The sequence below is a fragment of the Hippichthys cyanospilos genome, chromosome 2, assembly GCF_059441005.1.
Source record: "Hippichthys cyanospilos isolate Australia breed blue-spotted pipefish chromosome 2, RoL_Hcya_1.0, whole genome shotgun sequence".
In the NCBI taxonomy this organism is placed as follows: domain Eukaryota; kingdom Metazoa; phylum Chordata; class Actinopteri; order Syngnathiformes; family Syngnathidae; genus Hippichthys; species Hippichthys cyanospilos.
The window spans coordinates 11592207-11609921 of NC_142370.1; the positions used below are offsets into that span (position 1 = coordinate 11592207).

Sequence of the window (17715 nt, forward strand, 5' to 3'; positions counted from 1 at the left end):
CTCGATGAAAAAAACATTTATTTTGCAGAGCAGAATTCCATATACCTGAGCTTTATATTTGTTTTGGTTTTTTCTTATGCTTATTTTTACATTTCATAAATAGAAAATAATTTAAATGTAGAAAAAATAATTCTGGAGGTGCCCTCAACACAATGGAAGAATCTCTCGTTTTGGGGTGGGATGGCTTCCTGTTCCTCATGTTTGTTTTCTCGCATCTTCCACACAGAGAGCTTTTTCCTCAGTGGTCGGCTTGTCTTCTCTTGCTGGAATCCACAGAACATCACGTTAGGATCATGCTAGTTGGCCCGGGCAACTACTGAGTGATCTTTACCTCTCCGCTGAAGACTTGGAGTTCATGACCCAGAGTAAGTACTCCTTGGCCGCCATGGAGTCCAGGACTTTGTTGACGTCGCTGGTGAAGCTTCCGTCCACGTGCCGTTTCCGGTTCAGCCCCCGATCCTGCATCTTGACGTCCCATCTAAGTACACGAACACCATGGAAACCATTACGGCACCATTACTGGACTACGGGGTGTCCAGATTTGCGCCAGTGGGGAAATTACAGGTGTTTTTTACTTTCTTTCGTTCCCTTTGATGAATTGTGAGATTACTCTTGTTTTATTGCATGATTTTAGATAGCAAATTTGGCAATTTGCATTTTAGTAGTCCATAGTAATTGTTTCTTGTTATCGGTAAAAATACGTTGCCAGAGTTGCTTTGTATTGATGGGGGGAAAAAAGAATCATGTTCTTTACCTCTCCTTATTTACAAACCATCCATTTTCTAAGCGGCTTATCTTGTTCAGGAGCTCAGGAAAACGGAGCATATCCCAGCTAACGTAGAATGTTAGCGTAATATATTCAATATTCTGCTTTTGGGCAAAAAGCAGAATACACCCTGGATCGGTCAGCTCCAGACAACCTTTCTGATTTTGTGAGAAGTGAACCCGTGCTACCCCAGATGTCAGACAAACGAAACCTTACGCATTTACAAAACGTAAACAAATCTACCCTGGAAAGTAATCTCATTACAGTTTGATAGGTGATTGACATTGAACCTGCTAGACTTCAAAATGGATCTATTTTCTTTGGATGTTTTTAACGGCAGTACGTTATGCTAAAGATTGAAGCTAGCTAGCGTTGTTCATGTTGTAAAATGCAACTTCTCTTCACTCCACTCAGCGCGTTCATATGATTTATTATTGCATGAAAAGGGACATGAAGGTCAAAGGTGAAGGTGGCAGGAAAAAGCAGCCTAGGTTGTCCCAGTGGAATCAGGCACTGGAGGAAGGCAAAGACGCAGGAAGTTCCCCTACTCTCTTTGCGCCTGTTCGGACATGATCTTGGCCACAAAGTCTTTCAATGCCCGGTCCTGGAGGAATGAGCTCACGTCGCTGGTGTACGTACCCTCGGCGTGGCGTTTTTCCGGGAAGCTGGGAACACAGGAGCCATATTCTGTCACTGCAGTGGCTATATTGCGCTTCGATTATATGAGGTAATATCTTTGTTTCAAGGTATAGCTGACCGTTTATGAAGCTGTTTAGCTAAAGTCAAGCCATATTTAGGTTAGGATTTGGATGTAGAGTCTACATTTTTCCCCTGCCCTGGTCCGCGTTGGTTCTCCATACTTAATCCCAAAATGTGTTTGCATTGTTAATTGAGTCAACCATGTTTTCCCCCCCGGCAAATTCTGTCCTGAGCGAGCCTATTCATTTGTGTTCGCTGTTGTGTCCATTTTGTCTCAGCAAGGTAACAAAGTGAACTGTGTCCCACATGAGACAGCACTAGGATGTCCTCTTCTGAGCACACCAGGACTTAGTGGGGCTACTCCAATGTGTCAGATGATTAAAACCGAAAAAAAAAGTCCACTTCAGTGGACGCGAATAAATAGGCTGTCTCTCTGGAGGATATCATACAACATGATAAACTATCACATCAGAATACACCCGTTGTCCAAAGGCACCACTAACCCGCTCCTCTTGTTGTTCATCAACCACCGAACAAAGTCCTGAGCTTTGCGGTCTTCGAGATATCTGCTGTAGTCGTTGGAGAATGTCCCTTCCGAATGCCTCCTCACTAAAGCATCATCTGCTTCTGAGCTAGAGGTGGACGAACATGTCAATCACAGACCGACAAAGGAACATTTATTCTCAGCCAGTTTGGGTTGTACCTTGACATGTCTTGAAGAGGAACCTGCCAGCTACTCTGGACTAAGCTGAGGACGACAAGGAGGCCAGCCAGGGAGCCGATGTTTGTCATTGCTACAACCTGTCCCGTAGAAGCACATCGACACACATGCGACGGTCGTTCTATAAAGCCGGAACCGTCTGTGAAGACAAGTTACCTGTAACGCCGCTCACCTTTGTGCTCTTTCACAACGCCGATAGTTCCTGGATAACTTCTTGTGTTCGCCTGTCGCTCTCGAATACCGCGTGCGGATGTGCTCAGGTAGGATGGTTTCACCACTATTTACGGCCCGCCGATTACTCTCGACCCATTAGTCATTGTGTTTCGGTTCTTGCTGGGAAAGCCGCTGATGCGTGATGCACAGAGTGCGAAGTTCAAACAAATAAACTGAATACTTAGGGCAAACAGATAGCAGGATGTCATCCTTAAATTGGCTACCGTTATATCACGTGTACAGTGTGTGTGTGTGTGTGTTTGTGTAGATTTGAATGCGGGCACAAAGGTAACAATGAGTCAGTATTTGAGGATCTTTGATGATTCAGTGAGGAAGGAGGGGAAACATTTTAACATCAGTTTGTGATGGACAGAAAACCTTTTGCTGCTCTCTCTCTCTCTCTCTCTCTCTCTCTCTCTCTCTCTCTATATATATATATATATATATATATATATATATATATATATATATATATATATATATATATATATATATATATATATATATATGCACACACACTAACACATACTAACACATACTCATTTCTTGATTTTCAAACAAAATTCACACTATTCCTTTTGTACTACTGAGATCATAACACCTTTTTATTTGTCATTTGTTATTACATTATTATATCCACCAATATCACAAAAGTGGACAACCATATCAACATAAGCAATCATAAATACAAGCTAACTTAGCATCCAGGTTTGAAGGTCAAATACATTGTGGCTATTGTTTTTATTGACTGCACTGAATGCGGTTTTGAGTTATGGAGTGCTGTTTTTCACTTGTTTTACGAAATGCTCCTCAATTTTAATGACTGTACATCATATAAACAACCGAGCATGTAAACGTGCCCTCGTGCGACTTTCGACGCGCTGATCCAGTTGACTTTACGCGAAGCATCTCTGTAGGAAATGGCTCATATGGGTATAGACGTGCTGGTTGGCGGAACCGGGAAGCCCGTGGTTCTTGTCCGTGTACCACTGAAGGACAACGTCAACACATTCAAGGTGGAAGTTTGACATTTGAACATCTCAGTTCATCCGCTTACCATAGCTTCAAAGTCCACGTGCTCGCTCACCAGAGCTTCGGAGATCTCAGCCGCTTGCTGGAAATGAACGTTGTCTAGAAAGAGGAACCGGAAGTTATGCCAAAGTAGCCTTCGTTGTGTTCAGGGTGGGCTTGTTCACTTGCTCGTCCACGGATCCTTTTTCTTCTCCCCTTCACTTGACTTTGTGACTTTGTACGGTTCTATTTCGCCCCTCCAGACCGCCAGAGGCGGTGCTTAAAGCGCGGAATCAAACCTGCGCTTTTAGTTTCCGTATGTCCGAATGCAAGATGTTAAGAGGGACAATTCTCAAACGACTTCATGACATCTGTACAAATGTAGAACCTCAGCATTAACTCCTTCTCTGACAGCCTAGTAAAAATCAATGTCAACGGGAGTGAATGAGTTCAAATGGTAAGATCATTTTTAGTTTTTCATTTTATTCATTGAGATTCAGATCAGATATTCAGACCTTTTTTTTCCAGTTTCCGTTTAGTTTGAGTCATTTTACTATTTTTCATTATCCATAAAAACCTTGGTCTGTTCAAGATAGGCTGAGCAGGATCTTCCATCGCATCCTTGTTCTTAATAACTTGTAATAAAATGACTCACCGTCTGCTGTTCCGTGAATCAGAAGATACTGCACTGAATGGAAATTTTTGGCCCGTGCAATAACTGTTGAGTTCTGTGCAGAATGGGATTGAATGTGAACATGTATACAGTAGCAAGGCAAGTAAAAGGGGTTGATGTAAACTTACAGCGTAGGCTTCTGGATTATCGATTGGCTTTGTCATGTACCGCTCGGTGTAGATGGAATCTGGAAAGAACCCAAAGTGGACTGTTGATACTGGATGCATTGCAGTTTGCAATTTTTGTCTAGCATGCGTAATAGTTCAATTTTGGCCTAATTCTTACCTACTTTGGATAAAAATAACTAGAGGGATGCACACTATTTGATTTAAGATCAAATAGACCAAGGAAGTATTTTTTAGCTCAGACTTGTTTTTTGTTGAAAATTATTCGGTCATACTCTTTAATCCTGCTTTTTACACTCAGGAAAAGTGACGACTTTAGGTTCACTTTAAAACATACTTCTTTGGTCATAATTGTCAGTGTATATCGTGAGATGATTTGTGTGTTTGGAAAAAACGGGATTTGTTTACTGTAAACTGAGGGATCTTTGCACAATTGTGGGGGCAGTTGGGCTGTACATGTATGTCAACTTAATGTAAATAGTTTTTCGGCTTTAGAATGACATCATTAATGGGTCGCGATTCGCGATTTCAGTCAATGAGATGCTGGCAAAAAAACAAATCATAAGCAATTAAATCACCACTGTGCCAAAGGTTAGATTCCATCTTTTTATATGCATATGTTTAACTGGGGAAAGTTTAAAATACCACAATAAGGGCCCTCCCTAGAAATGAGATATTTCTATTTTTTGTTTACCGTGCTAAGATTAGTGTAATGTGATATTTGTAATGAAAAATATACCATAATATTCCCATTTGGAGACTGGTGCAACTGCCATTCCACATTTAAAGACTCCACTTCCAGATCCCAAAGCCATGGAGGCCACATATCCGCCATAAGACTAAAAAAAAAAAAAACCCTCATTAGACTACCTTGAGGTGCAAGTAGCATAAACATGACCTACAGTTTTTGGATGACTCACCCATCCCCATATAGCAACTCTATCTTTGTCAATAAATCCCATTTTGATGAATTCCCTAAAAGAGAAATGTAGTTAAGGTCTCATGGAGGGAAAAGATCTCGTGTTGACCCTTCAGCCTCCTTACCTTGCTGCTGTTATCTGATCTTCCACTTCATAGGACCCGAGCCGTTTATAGATTTCATGCATTAGCTTGTCGCCTTGGTAACCGCTGCCTCTCCCATCAAAGCTGGCAACGATGATTTTCTCTGCGCTGGCAAGGTACGTAGACCAGCTCACGCTGTAGGTGAAATCTACCTTCTGGCTGCAGGGACCAGCATACCTGCAAGGGTGACCTGCGGTTTGTATCCTATGAGTTATTGCGGGAGGCTGGCGGGCGATGTACTCTTACACATCCAGCAATAAGGGGTACTTCTTGGACTCATCAAAGCCTGGTGGCAAAACCATCTTGTACCAGAGTTCTGTCACAAACAAAAGAAAAAGCTTCCATCGCACACACAATCTATCTCAAAAACATTGCCAGTTCACAAGTATTTTTTTGTTTAGGAATACTAAAACATGTAGTTACAATCCATGCATATTACCTTCTACATCATTTGGCAGAGGCATGGCCTCGTAGGGTAACGGTAGCTAGAGCAGGGGTCACCAACTGCGGTTCTTGAGCGCACCTATCCAGCATGTTTTCGGCGCAACCCTTCTCTCTGAGAAGGACTCGCGCATCAGAAGAGGGTTGCATTGAAAACATGCCGCATAGGTGTCCTTGAGGACCGGAGTTGGTGACCACTGAACAAGAACAAGGTAAGTGCATTTGAGGCAACTTCCGATTCAGCTAATCTTCAGGTTTTATTCCTAGTTCATAATGGTAAAAGTGACGCTAGTATCGTCTGCCGTTGCGAGTATCGGTACCTTGAAAAAAGGCCAGGTATTGGCCCAATATCAATACGTGTCCCTAACAATAGCCATCTGTCTGAACTCACTGTATCCAGCAATCTCCACAGTTCCTCGACGTATGCTGGGCATTCGGATGTCGGAAATCAGTTGGCTGAATTGTCCGTTATCCTCCAAACGCTTCAGCTCTATTTAAGAAAAGCAATGAAAAGATTAATGAATAGAAGTCTTTTCCATATTTAGGTAAGCAGCTGTCACCTTTGCCTTCCTTGCAGTCCAGAAGAGAACTGTAAGGAATGCCAGGACCTTTGATGAAAAATAAGCAACTTTAAGATACCACACAACATTTTAACATATCCTCCAGAGTGCCGGCCGATTCATTTGTGTCCATTGTAGTGGACATTTGTTCATGGTTCTATACAAGCTAGCACACTAAGTCCTAGTGTGCACAGTAATAACAGGACATCTTGGCCTTTCTAATTATGTCTCATGTCTTTGGGTAGGATGCAATTCACTTTACGGTCTTTGAGAGACAAAATGGACACAAATGAATACGCTGGCTCTATTTGGCCTAAGAGACAACAACTGACCACGGCAGCTCATGAGGTAGAAGCTTGCGTTCTGGCTGAAATAGGCAGAATTATACTGGCAGTTTTCACTGTTCAGGTTGCAAGTTAGACACTTGATCTCTCCCTTGGTCCATCTACAAGAAGCACAAGCTATATAGGATGCACGATGAATGGACGTCAATGAATCACAACGGTAAAGCGGCCTTACTTATAAACATTCCTTCCTCCCGGTTTGCCTCCCTCTTGGTTGCTTGAGTAATATCTGTGGAATGTTATTATTGTTAAAGCGTCAATAACCTTAAAGGGGAAGCCAACATCATTTTTTTTTCCCAATAATACGTTCTCTGCGGATCCCCTAAAGCTCTAAACATGGTAGTTTCGTTAATATTGCATTTTTGGACCATGAATTGAGCGTCGCAATCCACCCAGCTCAGCTGTTTTCTGAGTTTGGTCATGTGATGTTCGCTCTTTGGCATCAATCACTTTTTCAAATGATTACCAGGCCTCAAATATTTTGTTCTTTCCAAAGTGATTAGCCACTAACCAATTAGGTATACAAAGAACATTTACTCACACACTATCTGCGGTTACTTTCTGGATGGAAATCACTTCCCATTCTCCTGTGGTAATTGCCGTCGCGTTGCCCTGCAAAGGACAAGTTGGCATAATGTTTACCCCAAAACATACCATATTTTCTATCTATCTATCTATCTATCTATCTATCTATCTATCTATCTATCTATCTATCTATCTATCTATCTATCTATCTATCTATCTATCTGACATCACCTTAGTATTCACAGCCTTTGCTTAACGCTCCACCTTTGGCAGAAATTTCAGCCTCAGGGCTTTTTTTTAACATGTTGCCACAAGCTTAGCAGGCCAATCTTTTAGCAGTCCTGCTCATTCTTATTTGCAGTAGTTCTTAAGCTCCATCAGGTTGGATAGGAGATGACTGTGCATAGCTATTTTCAGGTTTCTCCGGAGATGTTCAATCAGATTCAAATATTCGCCCCAGTCCAAGGTCAAAAGTGCTCTGGAGTAGGTTTTCATCCAGGATATTTCTGTCAATTGCTGCATTCATTTTTCTTTCGATCGTGACTAGTCTGTCAGTTCCTTGTGCTGAAAAACATCCCCCATAGCATGATGCTGCCACCACCATGTTTCACTGTAGTGATGGTATTGGCCCGGTGACACGTTGGTGCTCTGATAGAGTAACCACAAGGTTCTTGGTCACATCCCTGACTAAGACCCTTCTCCCGAGCCCTTCTTCCAGTTTAGACACCTGACCAGCACTATAAAGAGTCTTAGAGGTTCCAAATGTGTTCTATTTACAAATATGGAGGTCAATGGGCTCTTTGGGACATTTTTCTGTATCCTTCCCCAGATTTGTGCTTCAACACACAGGGCAGACAGGATTTAGTGTGTACTGTCAATTTTTGAAAAAATTAAAGGCTTTTGTTTGCACCTATCATACAGAAAATACAACTATTTTGATACTGTAGTTCATTCTTTCATGTTACCTCTACAATATGATGTATGTGCTTGTAGCCTTTAGGGTCGCTCATCAACAAGTAGTAACTCTTCTTATCTTCAGCAAAAACTGGAGCTGATGGAGAAAACTAGCCAGAAAAACGTATGCGTAGAAAAATGTTAGCAGAGCTGAAAATTTCCCCTGCGGTACGTAGTTTTTATTTTATTCTATTTCATTTTACCCGTCCAATCCAACCACTGGCGCTTTCCACATCCAGACGCTACAAAAAAAGCAAGATAGAGAAAAAAATGATACATAACATATTTAGCAAAACTGGTGGGCTCATGCAAAGTGCACACCACTTGTTTCGCACCTCAACTGGTTGCCAGATGAAGCCTCGGAGGTCGTAGATCTGAAGGATAAGGTGGTTTTGGAGCCTTTTTAACCACTGGATGGCAAGACGCTGGTCAGTCCCCCAAGACACTGTGGCTAAGTAGTGCTCCCTTTTTGGACACAGATGGCAAAATGTCATCATAATCCAACACATACTCTGACTTTATCAGGGTTTTTCTTACTGTGAGCTAAATGTATCTGGAACAAGAACCTCAGTGATGATTGTTGTGTTGTCCGTGTCCACAACAAACAGCTTCACCTCTGGGTTTGGAGAACCTGCCTGACGACAACATGAGAAAACACGCGCCTTTGATTTAGGTTAAGGTCATGGACATGTTGTAAGAGTTAAGGTGATACCCAGCATTGGATGTGAAGGTTTAGGTTGCTGGATGAGTACCCACCCACCTTGGGATATGGGATAGAAACAGTGCTTGGATACTGCCGATCTCCGTACCAGGAGAACTCCACGGTGGGGACCTCTGTATCATTGAACTCGACGTAGGCCACATATTTTCCTCCTGGGGACCACCAGAGGCCCTGATTGGATGAGAACATCTCCTCTTGAGAGGAGAGGACAAATACGCGCTTTAAATAAAAGTCATAGGCTAGCATGCACGGACATAATTGTTTGTACAAAATCTTTATATACTATAATACTGACACCAGTGTTACGTTTTTACTTGCTTTAAATTGTTAGAAAACATAAAGGTAAATAGTTAAAATAATCATCAAATATTGGCCACTAGACTGCTTATTTTTGGCCGATGTTTGGAGGGCCATAATGGACTTATTCTAATTGTTGTCACTTTCACAGTTTCAAGTTACTTTCGTGGTCTTTCATGTTCTTCTAATTGAATGGTTTCAAGAACTATGTATATGTTTTACTGCTGTTTCCTTACCCTCATACACCCAATCTGGAATTCCATTCAAAATGGCATTCTCCTTGCCATTGAACGTCACTTGCTGGGCCACTGAATCTGGGCTGGTCTTTATGTACACATTATTTTTCCAAACAAAGGCCTAGAAAGAGAACACGTTTTGAAGGCTCCATAATCTCAAACTGGGAGTTGGCATAAGTGTTTGGAAAAGGCAGGTCAAGATTTTGCTAATTCATCATGCACCCCAACGTTAGATATTGCGAGTTCAAAATGTATTCAGTCACACTCACCAGCTTGTTTCCTACAGGCGCCCACGCCAAATATTGGATATCTTCAGGCAGGTTGGAAGGTTCTAGAAACTTGCTACGGGAATGTATGACAGTGACGTGGCAGGAAAAATACACAAAACACAATGTGTCTGCATACTTACTTCAAAGTCCGATCGTAAATTGAGTACGTAGCTGTGAATGAATGCCTCCATTTCTATCAAGGAGAGACACAAGCAAACAGTGTGAGTCCCTAAAAGTTCAGATTTTCCATTGAACTGATTGTAGAAATGTGTATTCTACAAACCTCGAACCCCTTTTATTATTTTTTTTAATAAATTGCAATCATAAAAAAATATGTTTGCTTACTATGCTAGCTTGATTGACAGGACAAACAATTTTGGCTAATGCTAGCATTGAGCAAGCTTACAACTGACCCTCAGCTACATGATTCAATTAGCAGTGTGACTTTAATGAATATATTTAGATTTTTATGACAGAGTGAGCGTGTTAAGACAAAGAAAACTAGGACGCACATGTATGTATGTGAACTACCTCTTATTATTAAATAAAAACTCATAAATAGAACTAATAATTTATACAAATAATAAAACACATTCAACTAAATTAATAAATAAAAATAATTAAACAAAAACTACCTCTAATATTTATTAGGAGTCTGACAAAAATCCAGTTTGGACCAGAAAATTTTATTCAAAAGATGTGTGTATCAAATCAGAATATATATATATATATATATATATATATATATATATATATATATATATATATATATATATATATATATATATATATATATGTATATATATGTATATATATATATATATATGTATATATATATATATATATATATATGTATATATATATATATATATATATATATATATATATATATTATATACATACTGTACTTGACATTATGTCTTGTTGAGGCAAAATGAGAGGATACAACAAAAAGTTGAGTCTTACCATGGTGTAGTTACTCATAAATGCCACGAATCTGCGGTCAGCTGACAGCTGATAGTCAGAAGCGCCTTTTTCACTCTAAATGGGAAGAGAAACGTTTATGACAATGTTCTGATCCAGTGCCAAGTTGCTCTGGTGGGCCCCATTAAATAATAACAACAATAACAACTATACTGTACCATGGATGTTAAAGCACAACAAATACAGATGAAAAGGTCACAGTTCAAAACCGTTCCACTTTCTCCTTCGGAGATGAATGGAGCAGATGTTTAAACAAGATGTCTGACTTACAAACGTGTCTGCTCTCAAGAAGATGGAGGACTCTTCCGAGGACACTCTATGAAGATAGACCGAGCCTTGGCGGCTCTGCAGGTACTCATCATCTACAAAGTGAATGAGCTCAGAATCATTAGAAGTAAAACATGCTTGAGAAATAAGAAGCTCACATTTGATTGGCAGTGAAATTGGAAACGGTCAACGCTTTGCGTACCCACCAGAAAGCCACCGCATGTTGTATGATTTTGGTCTGAGGGAACTGTTAAACACATCGTCCAGTGTGAACGAGCGATCCGTGACTTCATGGTCCCCCTCTAAAAAATACAAGAAAATTGCATGCTGCGTTGCTGTTGCAATCACTGATTGTTCTAACTGTAACTCAAACTCTTATCTCAGCTTCATCAAAGAAAAAGCTCCTTTACTCATAGCAGTTTTATGTCATATGTTCCAATCATATCAGCACTTTATTTAGCCCAAAGCCAAGGCGAGGACAATTCATTGCTTTGTAATGTATTCAGCTTATAATTTGGCAGATTTCTGTTTGTACGGTGCGTATCAAAGGTCTACACACCCCTGCTCAAATGCCAAGTTTTTGCTATCCCCGCCCCAAAATGCCAAAGATAAATCATTTTAAAATGTTTTCAGAATGATTCTGATCTGCTATAACCTGTATCCAATTTATGCTTTGCTACCAGAAGACAATTGAAAAACTTAAATAATTGAGTTGCACAAATGTGTACACCGTTTTATAACTTGCATATGGCTGTGTTCAGAATGTATCGGTCACTTTCAAATGAATTAAATGGCATTTATCGCACATCTTCTACTGTTCCTCTTTTTTTTCATTTTTGTTTTTGTATTAGAACCCTCAAAGTTTCTTTGCTAACACTGGCATCTAAATTCATAAAGTCCATATTGAGATGTGTTTAATTTAAACCGTACCATCAGAAATATTCTTCTTCTTTTTTTTAAATTAGCCTTTCATGTTAGTAGTCTCCTTGACAGTAAACTTCTTTTAACCGGTTTCTTTTGCTTATTTGGTTGGTCTCTTATTTTGCTGATGTGCCAGTGGCAAATCAAGTAGATATTCCAGTATTAAACAGTCATATGATCCTCATGGTAGAGACTATAAATGAAGGGAGGGCCAGTGCAGATGCTTCAAAGGGTTGGAAACAACTTGCTGATGGTACTTAAAGGTTAACTATTAACATCAATTTCTCTTCCAGCCTTGAAAAATAAAATGTCTCCCACAACAAAATGCCAAATATCAATCTGTTGCACCCCCAAAAAAACAATTGTACAAACAACATACCTTTTAAAAAAATCACAGTTGGCACTGTGATCAGAACAACAACAACGACCAATCCGAGAATTCCAAGGACCACCTTGCCAGCAGAGACCTGAGTGGATTAAACAAAAGCATATACTCGTTTACATTGCAGACTAAAAGAAGAGCATGTGCAGTCAATTAACTAACCATAATTTCAAAAAACTAGCAGAAGAATCACCAATATGGGTCCCCACAAAAAAAATCACAACAACACCCGTACCGCGTCAGGCAATTGTGTTCACAGGAGGTTGTGTGTGTATACAACTTTGCTGTTAAATATTACCTTAAGTTTCAAAGGTAAGCCAATAAACAGGCGAGCAAAGTTTGACAAGATAATCAACTGAAGAGAAACTGAGTTTCATTTTGTGAGGGTCATTTCAAATGAGAATTGCATGCCTTTCCAAATAATGATAATTTGTTGTTCAAGATTTTTAATGTTTACTTATGGTGTCTGTTATTATGTTTTTTAATAACATCAAAGCTAAAAAAAAATCTGTCTTTGTCGATAGACAGATTCTTCCAGTCTTATTTTTTTTATTTCTTTTGCGTGTTAGTTTTAGTTTACAAAAATGAAACATTGTTCTTGTTAAATAGTTTTTCTTTTTACATAATTTTCTTTTATTCAATAAGAGCTGTTTGTAGAAGCCACATCCCTTTGGCTTCCACTAGCACAAATAAAGCCAAGAGCAACTTCTAGGAGCATTTATATCCAACTCCCCCTCTTTCTTTCTCAATTCTCTCTTTCACTCCTCTTTTTTACATAATTTTTTTAATTCAATAAAATTATGTAAATACCTTGTACTTGTGTTATCTATCTATCTATCTATCTATCTATCTAGCTAGCTAGCTAGCTAAGTAAGCTAGTAAGCTATCTGCTAGCTAATTAATTAGCTAGTAATCTAATTAGCTAGTAAGCTAGCTAGCTAGCCATCTACCAATTAGCTTACTAGCTAATTAGTTTACTAGCTAATTAATTAGCTAGCAGATAGCTTACTAGCTGATTTACTTACTAGCTAATTAACTAGCTAGCAGATAGCTAGCTAGCTAATTAGAATGCGAGCACGAGTAAACGTGAGATAGCTATTGAGCTAGCTAATTACCTAGCCATCTTACTCGTACTCATAAGCCTGTAAATCACAGGTGTCGAACTCCAGTCCTCGGCCAACCTCGTATCCGATGCCATTTTATTAGCAAGCTTTGCAGGAGCTTGAAAATGAGCATAATTATTTGAATCAGGTGTGTTTGTGATAGAAACCGGAAAACATGCAGGATGCGGACCCTCGAGGACTGGAGTTCGACACCTGTGAATGAACACAATGATAAATGCCTATGACAGCAAGTTAGCAACCATCGTTAGCAAATCTACCTTTAAAATGGCAGTGGTACGATGGCATCTAAAACTTAAAATAAGTAAATGGCAATTCCAGCAGACAGCCAGCGAACTTTTCCGGGCTTGCCTCATCCAGATCGTTGACATGTCAATACTAAGCTTGGAGATGCTGCATGGGTAGAGGCAGAGCATAGTCACGCTGTATGTAGATATCAAAACGAAGACAGTTGGTCATGTGTTCTAGCCCGCTTATAAAAATCAAAAGTGTCAACGTTTGTCATGCGAAATTTAGCGAATTTGCACAAACTAACTGTTACACATGCACATTGTCTTTGTAATCTTATGCCAAAATCTCTAGGTTGGAGTTTAGAGAAAGAAGTCAAAGTTTGCCTCTTCTGACCTCTGTGAACTTTAAGTCAATATTCTTCCAAACGTCGGGGTTGCATTCAATAAACGATCCTTGTACTTAGTGACGGAGCATTTCCAGTACTTTAAAATTTCTAACATGCTTTCAGTGAAAACAAAAAAAATGCAATTTAGAGTAGCCAACGTCGTGGCTAGCTTTGAACTGGCGTCTTAGTCTTACCCTTCCAATGTCATCCACAGATCCGGCATAAGCAAGAGGTCAATTTTTGTCCCCGAACTCCTTTTGTTTTTGCGCCTAGTTCCCCTTTTAATGTTTTCAAGCACTGTCCTGTCTGGAAATTCAGGTCTTGCCACTGAGCTACACATGAGTGAGTTCAACAGAGAAATCTATGTATCCTAAATACCTGAAGCTTGACGTCAACTAAGAGTGAATCATGTCTTTTTTGCACCTTGTTTTCCAACTCAATATAGTAAGGTTAATATTATAGAATTAATATTCAGTTATTATAGAATAAAAATCATACTTTCCTAATGTGCGATTGTTTTTTCAGAGTGTTTTGTTGTGATTCAGAGCGCTAATTGCTCTGGAGAAAATCCGTCTTGTCTGTTTGTCCTGCTTTTTTTCATCCTTGTAGCACCCTTTGAAAGCTTGATGTCCAAAATTTGTGTCTCAGTGTATCTTACTCTGTTGAAACACAAACCCACAAACCACAAACCTTCAAAATAAAAGTCTTCATGTCGAAATTCAAGCATTCAGGTCACTTGTATGTCAATGTGTTTATTTTGAAGTCTCACCACAGTTGGTGGCATTTTCCAGTCGAAGCAGTAGTGCATTCCCCTGTATATTTCGTTGTCAAAATCGATAATCCGATGGCAACTCTTGAAACATGTTAAAGCACTTTTCATATGCACTATATGTAAAATAAAAATTATAAAAAACAAACCTTTTTTTTTTTTTAAATTGCATGAAACAAAAATGAACAGCACTTTTGTGAGAACAGCATTATTCCCAGGAACAGCCACGCAAGTGCGCAAGTCTATTTCCGTCCTTCCGGAAGGTGTGAGGTGATGATTAGGCACGGTAAACTGTAAAAGCCTGTTGAAAGCTTAACAAATAGAAAAGCTCCGCATTTATGGGGAATAGACAACATTTTCAACACTTGTTCCACTCATAGCAGACATCCTCTGCAAACAAATTTTCTCTAATGCAGCACGATTTGTTTGACGACGACAAGCTTTCCGTTTATGTGCCACTAAACCAAAACCTTTATTCGTGACATTTTCAACACATGTAGTCTCAGTAAAGTGTACATAGCCTTTTTTTTTTAACCATGTCTTTACTTAACATAGTTTCTCTCTCTACGATGAGTCAACAGTCTGATGAAAAAAAGGTTTAGAAAGCAGGAAGCAAGCCAGACATTATTTTCAATTTTAAATACAAATGGTCACGCTCAGAGAAGCCTCTTCAAAACTTTATTTTGCCTCCATGGTGCCCATCATCTATAGGCGCCATCTGGATGTCAGTAGTGTTGATTTTTGCGACCTACTAAATCAGTGTGACATGGCTGCAACTGCTCAGAAAAAAATTAAAGGCCCATTTAGACAAAATGAGAAGTACAAAGGTACGGATATGTATTTTCAAATGTAGCACAGAGCTATCAGAGACAAATATTTAAAGTACAGAAACCTGAAAATCTACTGAAGCATACTCTTACTTTCCATCATGTACTTTATGTACCGTTGTCAGCTTGACGTGTCTGTACTTGTAGTACTTGTAGGGTTGTTGTTGTTGTTTGTTTGTTTTTTAAATAAAATCCACATAATATTGTTAGTGATGATGAGGTGACTAGGATACTGTATGCCACAGGAACATTATTCAATGGATAATAATCATTTAATTGTAAATAATAATTTCCTTTATTATTTTTTTTTCAAATACATGCACACACACACACGCACGCACACACAGAAATATCCAGTAGTGCAAAGACAAATGACACACAAAAATCCCCAAATGTAAGCAACAACGACATAACTGACAGATGCCTGAATTAGTATACAAAAACATAATTGAAGAGACAAAATTGAAGTTAAATTCGTCTCAAAACAATGTAAAAATGTCCAACAGTTATGGTTAAAAGAAAAGCCAAATAAACTACAGTACCATAAATTGCTTTTGGGGTGCCCCCTAGTGGCCGGTCATTGTAATCGTCAGAGTTGGACAGGATGTACGCAGACGAACTGTTCGTTCCCTCTTTGCTGAAGCCACCTGTTTTCTTTTTCGCTGTTGCTTGTTTCCAATGATTGTAATGTGGAAGGCGTGAACTTCAATACAGTAACACCACTGAATGCGGTACATTTGCAAGTTACAACAACCCGATTTACGTCACCTGCCTATCTAGTTGCTCATATATGATGTTACGTAGCTACACCGTTAGAAAACTGAAATTCTGCATATTTCAATACCAATTATTTTAATGCAACTCACCTTTCCAGCCTCACAAGTTTGCAACAACATGTCAAAAGCCATAAAAAATGGTCCGATTACATCGACCAAGGTCTAGTATAAGTGTTCCAGTGAAATGGTTGCTCCACACCGTCTTTACGTCTATAAACCCACGTTATTTGCTACCGCAAACTTTAAACATTTCCATCAGATAAGCCTTTCTTTACACACATTCGATCGTAGCTCATAAGCCGATGTGTATACCATATGGATAAATTAGCCGAGTTACTACTGTATATACAAAAGGATGCTGAAGAAGATGAAGAAAAAAACAAAACAGATGAGAGTAGAATGTACTTCGAAACAGAGGGAGTTGTATAAATTTAAAAGCAGGCGACATGACATGTGTAACATATACCATATATTTATATAACATATATTTAAGTAATATAGGTTTTAAGCAATAATACCAGCGACTAGCAAGACCTTGCCATTGCCACGCCAGAGATGGAAACATGGACCACAGCACAGGCGACCAATCTGACACTAGCACGCGGCATCATCACCAAGGCAACTTTTCAAATAAGGTTCATCTTTGTATTCAAAACTTTAAACCACTTTAAACACTTGATGAAAATTTGTATCCATCCATTCATCACCTTCCACTCATCCGAGGTCGGGTGGCGGGGGCAGCGGCCTCAGCAGTAAAGCCCAGACTTCTCTCTCCCCGACCATTTTGTCCAGCTCCTCCGGGAGGATCCCCAGCTGTTCCCAGGCAAACCGAGAGACATGGTCCCTCCAGCGTATCCTGCGACGACCCGGGCCTCCTATCTGTGGGGCATGCCCGGAACAACTCACCAGAGAAGCGTCTGGGAGGCCTCCGAACCAGATGCCCAAACCACCTCAACTGGCTACTCTCAACGCAAAGAGGAAGCGAGCCCCACCTCCAGGTCTGGCTCCAGAGGGGGGGCCCAGTGACCCGCGTCCACTCCAGGGGAAAAGAGATGTCATATTTGTATTCGTCATAAGGGATCTATGAGTCGCGCTTAGTCAGGTCCCTCACCTAGGACCTGTTTGCTATGGGAGACCCTGCCAGGGACTTAAAGCCCCAGACAATTTAGCTCCTCGGATCACTACGACACGCAAACCTCCCCACCGCGGTAAGGTGATGGCTCATGGAGGGTGAACATTTTTAATCGTAATCGACTATTCGTATTCGGTCTGAGTGACAATGTAGGGCGGGGGGAAAAAAACTGTGTATTTGAAGATGTTTCCAAAATTTGCACTGACATCCAACTGCTAATAATATTTTACTTTTATGTTAGAGGAGCACCATAATCTTGATACCTCCAGTTAGCTTTAGAAAACCAATAAACTCAATTAAAGT

General features: G+C 39.9%; 2 protein-coding genes across 7 annotated transcripts; both read right to left on the bottom strand.

The window, feature by feature from the left end:
• Positions 1–2558, bottom strand: LOC148427293 (uncharacterized). 2 transcript variants are annotated; one of them, XM_088407719.1, is made up of 6 exons: positions 2359–2558; positions 2169–2266; positions 1969–2097; positions 1315–1431; positions 332–478; positions 1–263 (listed from the first exon to the last, which is right to left on the bottom strand). In XM_088407719.1, the coding sequence occupies exons 2-6, from the start codon at positions 2255–2257 to the stop codon at positions 239–241; spliced, it is 507 nt and encodes a 168-aa protein (XP_088263845.1). In that variant the 5' UTR covers positions 2258–2266; positions 2359–2558; the 3' UTR covers positions 1–238. The 2 variants fall into 2 exon arrangements, with proteins under 2 accessions (XP_088263845.1, XP_088263846.1); XM_088407720.1 differs by having other exon boundaries at positions 2343–2558.
• Positions 2559–2986: 428 nt separating this feature from the next.
• On the bottom strand, positions 2987–16434 carry LOC148427294 (dipeptidyl peptidase 4-like). Of its 5 annotated transcripts, XM_088407449.1 has the most exons (27): positions 14103–14197; positions 13553–13685; positions 12169–12256; positions 11075–11170; positions 10872–10963; positions 10584–10658; positions 9758–9810; positions 9618–9690; positions 9349–9469; positions 8855–9009; positions 8632–8729; positions 8430–8559; positions 8298–8336; positions 8106–8204; positions 7157–7227; positions 6791–6844; positions 6604–6716; positions 6272–6319; positions 6103–6201; positions 5517–5586; positions 5253–5447; positions 5129–5183; positions 4948–5047; positions 4212–4270; positions 4066–4138; positions 3457–3530; positions 2987–3388 (listed from the first exon to the last, which is right to left on the bottom strand). In XM_088407449.1, the coding sequence occupies exons 1-27, from the start codon at positions 14129–14131 to the stop codon at positions 3296–3298; spliced, it is 2385 nt and encodes a 794-aa protein (XP_088263575.1). In that variant the 5' UTR covers positions 14132–14197; the 3' UTR covers positions 2987–3295. The 5 variants fall into 5 exon arrangements, with proteins under 5 accessions (XP_088263575.1, XP_088263576.1, XP_088263578.1 ...); XM_088407450.1 differs by lacking the exons at positions 13553–13685; positions 14103–14197 and adding an exon at positions 16371–16434; XM_088407452.1 differs by lacking the exon at positions 13553–13685 and having other exon boundaries at positions 14103–14176.
• Positions 16435–17715: the final 1281 nt, after the last annotated feature.